Source organism: Rhipicephalus microplus, chromosome 2, assembly GCF_043290135.1.
Source record: "Rhipicephalus microplus isolate Deutch F79 chromosome 2, USDA_Rmic, whole genome shotgun sequence".
NCBI classification, from domain to species: domain Eukaryota; kingdom Metazoa; phylum Arthropoda; class Arachnida; order Ixodida; family Ixodidae; genus Rhipicephalus; species Rhipicephalus microplus.
The window spans coordinates 256,071,779-256,075,268 of NC_134701.1; the positions used below are offsets into that span (position 1 = coordinate 256,071,779).

The following is a 3,490-nucleotide window of genomic DNA, read 5'->3' on the forward strand; positions in this document are numbered from 1 at the left end:
CATAAAGTAACACACTGTTGCCACGTCACTTCCTCAACTTTTGATATCACCCCGTTAAACTATACGTAATTCTCTGTGCAAACCACGCGCCGCAGTGTTAGAGAAGCTTCGGGACTGTAGAAGATAATTTAGTTAAGATTACGCCCACTTCGCGAACATTACAGAACATTACAGAACCCACGCGGCGGCTAGCGATAACGCTAGAATATTCGATAGCATGTGTATAATTGTCGATGCGCTTTATCGCTTGTCAGTTGATCGACGCCCGACGCTCAGTTCGCCGCTATCAGTGCCAGCGCCTTGCTGTAATCTGACTTTTCTTTTACGGGGCCACAAAATCCGCTGAATAAACAGTCTAAACAGAATAAACAATCTTAAACCTGCTGCCCGCCCCCTTCGTCGACGTCACGACCCCTTGACAATATCAAGTACAACAAAAATTTGTAGCCGCGTGACTGTTTCGTGTTACCGCAGGAGGGATTAGAGATATAAGGGCAGGAAAACGGGGCAGAAACATGGTTGCCACAAATTAAATGGCACGAGCTTTGAAATCTAGCGTGTTTTCATTACATTTTAGCTCTCCTTTTTCTAGTGTGCTGTTGTGAACACGTTTTTTTTTGGATGCTTCAGGCTTGCCCGAAAAAAAATGTGCCTTAATTGCTGTCTGGGGACAAAGCGTGGTCTCGCTGTGTCCCTGATGCTATCCGCACTAAATGGATGAGCTTTCTATGGGGACTTCGTCACGGCAGCTGCGTTTTTTGGGCTTTAGTTTGTAGAAATTTTCACTCCATTCCTCTGAATGCACTCGTGGTTTCAAAGATAATTGTCTTGGCGTTACAAATCCCTCGAAGAAAAGTTTTAGGCTTCATGATAATGCAAGTTTTAATTACTCAGAGAACTGCGTGTCAGTATGCAGCCTTGAAATTCCCTGGGCAAATATGAAAAAAAGAATACCTGTTTTTAGATGTTTAAAATATAATGCTAATTTTTCAATCCTTCTCTGCCCCCCCACCTTCTTCTTGCTCTTAACGATTCGAATTTGTGGGCTTGGGGTAACTGGCTCTACTCCGAACGTGGTTTTTTCAAGCTTGGTCATTTATATAGTCATGACTGTAATGTGAAGGCTTAGAGTTGCGGGAGTCAAGCCCATCGTACAGCTACCAGCTACTTCCGCTGGAACACGTGCTGCACATGAGAGATGAGCGTTGCGCAGTTCAAAAGTAGCAGCCAACGTGCCAGCCCAACAGGTGGTGACGGGCCGGTGAGCATTCTTGCGGTGTGCGCTCTGCCGAGGCTTCGGTCAGTGGGCAGTGTTGTGCTTTAACATTTCATGTAACTCAAGTGTTATTTTAATGTTTTCTCACTAACAAATCTTCGAGGTTTTGATTTTCGGTTTCCATTGCTTGGGGCAGACAGCCGGAATCCTTCGTGTGACACCCAACGGGATTCGGCTGTCTGCTGCGAGCAAAATGGAAGCAGCGTTTCGATGGCTGCAGGAGGCAATCCAGCGGCTGGGCAAGATGACGGAGGCGTACTTTGAGGCGAAAAGAATTTTGGTCCCTACCGTGGCCGAGGGAGTATGGGTGTTGCTGTTGGCTCAGAAAATGGTCGTCCTGGCAAGGGACCCTGGAGACTACTACAACAAGGTGTTCGGCGGCGGCATGACAGAAGAGGCCAGCGGTGGCGAGAAGCTGAACGAAGGTGAACTCAGCCCGAACGAGTACAGTGACGAAGCCAGTGGTGAAGTAGCAGTTACTGGACCGCTAAGGACGAAAACTCGATTTGTGAGGCTGAGGCAATTGTGGACCATACTCACAACAGCGACATAGACGACAACAGCAAGTTCAAGGCTGCTGAGGCGAAAGCGGGTGTAACTAACTATTCGTACACCACATTATGCCACAGGGATCGAAGCCATGACGCAGGCTGCAAAAAGCGTTGCAGCGGCAGTTGCGGCAGAGGCTATGGAAGATGCCCCTGAGGCTGGTAAAGCAGAACCCAAGAAGGCTGCAAAGCTTAATACAAAGACTATCTGTGATGCCGCAGTGGTGACGGGGCTAGCAGCCGTAGACAACGAGCCTTTCGACATGCTCCAGGTGAGCGGCATGGCCAATGCACTGCGAATAGGCGACTGCACGCCAGTGTTCTGCGAACATAATCTTGGCGGCTCCCTGAGGTAATCCAAGACAAAGACAAATGTACCATGCCAGGAGCTTTGGAGACTGCGGCTGCTAGAAATAAGGCCCAGAGTAGCGCCGATAGCACCACAAAATCAAGGCCGCCGGCAACGAGGTCGACATCGTGGTCAAGCGTGGTATCACCGGTGATACCAACGTCACCGGCAAGATTAGCATCGATGGTGGCAGAAGGCAAGACTGAGCCACGCCCACCGCAAAGCCGCTTCCACTGAAACACGTGCTGGAAGTCAGACATGCGCGTGGCGCAATAGGACAGTTTAAAAGCAGCAGCCGACGTCCCAGCCGGACACTTGGTGACGGGCCGGTGTGCGTGCGAGCGATGAGCGCCCCGTCGAGATTCATGTATTTTACGTGTTATTTAAATGTTTTGAATTAATAAATTTTCGAAAGTCAGCGGTTTCCACTCCTCAAGGCAGATCACCCGCACCCTTCAGAGTTCACATAGGTTGATCGCCACATGTGCAGCAAAAATATATTTTTCATGATAGCTATACACAATAAATACGACTTTCAGAATAGCTTGCTCAGACGGGTACGGAGCATTTCTTGACGAGACCGTTTTTGTAGGAACACTCGTTAGCGAGCCGGTGACGTTTACGTCGAAGGCAGCGTTGTTGGGCACGTTGCGCGGCGCGTTAACAACCTGCCCTTCATGCATACGGGCCGCTGCCGTAAGTCAAATACCTAACGTTCATACATGGTAGACGTGGTACCATCAGGTGTTCTTCAAGGGTGTTGAGAACAGGCAGATGAGAGGGCTTGGAAGTATATCGGTACCCGTGCGTAACACTTATAAGAACTTTGCACGTGCTGCCCTGCCTACGAAGTGACGAGAACGAAGTGCACGCACTCGCGAGGAGGTGAGTGCGCGGGCCATCGAAAACCGACGCCTTGGGTGGCAGTGTGACATCTAGTGAGCATTCTCAGAATCACCCGAGAGGCGACCGTACCAACAAACTTCAATGGCCACAAAAAAAAAATGGTCCCGTATTTGCATGTTACACTGCAAATGTCGTCGAAAGACGACAGTTTTCTCTCTCGAAAGAGTGAACAAAATGTTTATTTAATGTTCTGCGCAAGAAAATCGGTGAATGGTATTCTGGAGGTTCTGCATTCGAGTGCCTCGAGCATGCAGCGGAGGCGAACGAGCGCATCAAGTCACTTCGCACGTGAGATATGAGCGCTATCTGGCAGTTATCTTGGAAAACGAAGCGCGTGGCGTGCGAGCCTATCTCGGAGGTGATAAGGTGTAGAACGCAAGGCTACGAGTAGGTGACACCACCTTGTCGTCT

General features: G+C 49.4%; 1 protein-coding gene across 1 annotated transcript; it reads left to right on the plus strand.

Annotated features, from left to right (window-relative positions):
- Positions 1-1,124: 1,124 nt before the first annotated feature.
- Positions 1,125-2,591, plus strand: LOC142788039 (uncharacterized). Its single transcript, XM_075884761.1, has 2 exons — positions 1,125-1,261; positions 1,413-2,591. Exons 1-2 carry the CDS (start codon positions 1,199-1,201, stop codon positions 1,827-1,829), a joined length of 480 nt encoding a protein of 159 aa, XP_075740876.1. The 5' UTR covers positions 1,125-1,198; the 3' UTR covers positions 1,830-2,591.
- The last annotated feature ends 899 nt before the right edge of the window (positions 2,592-3,490 follow it).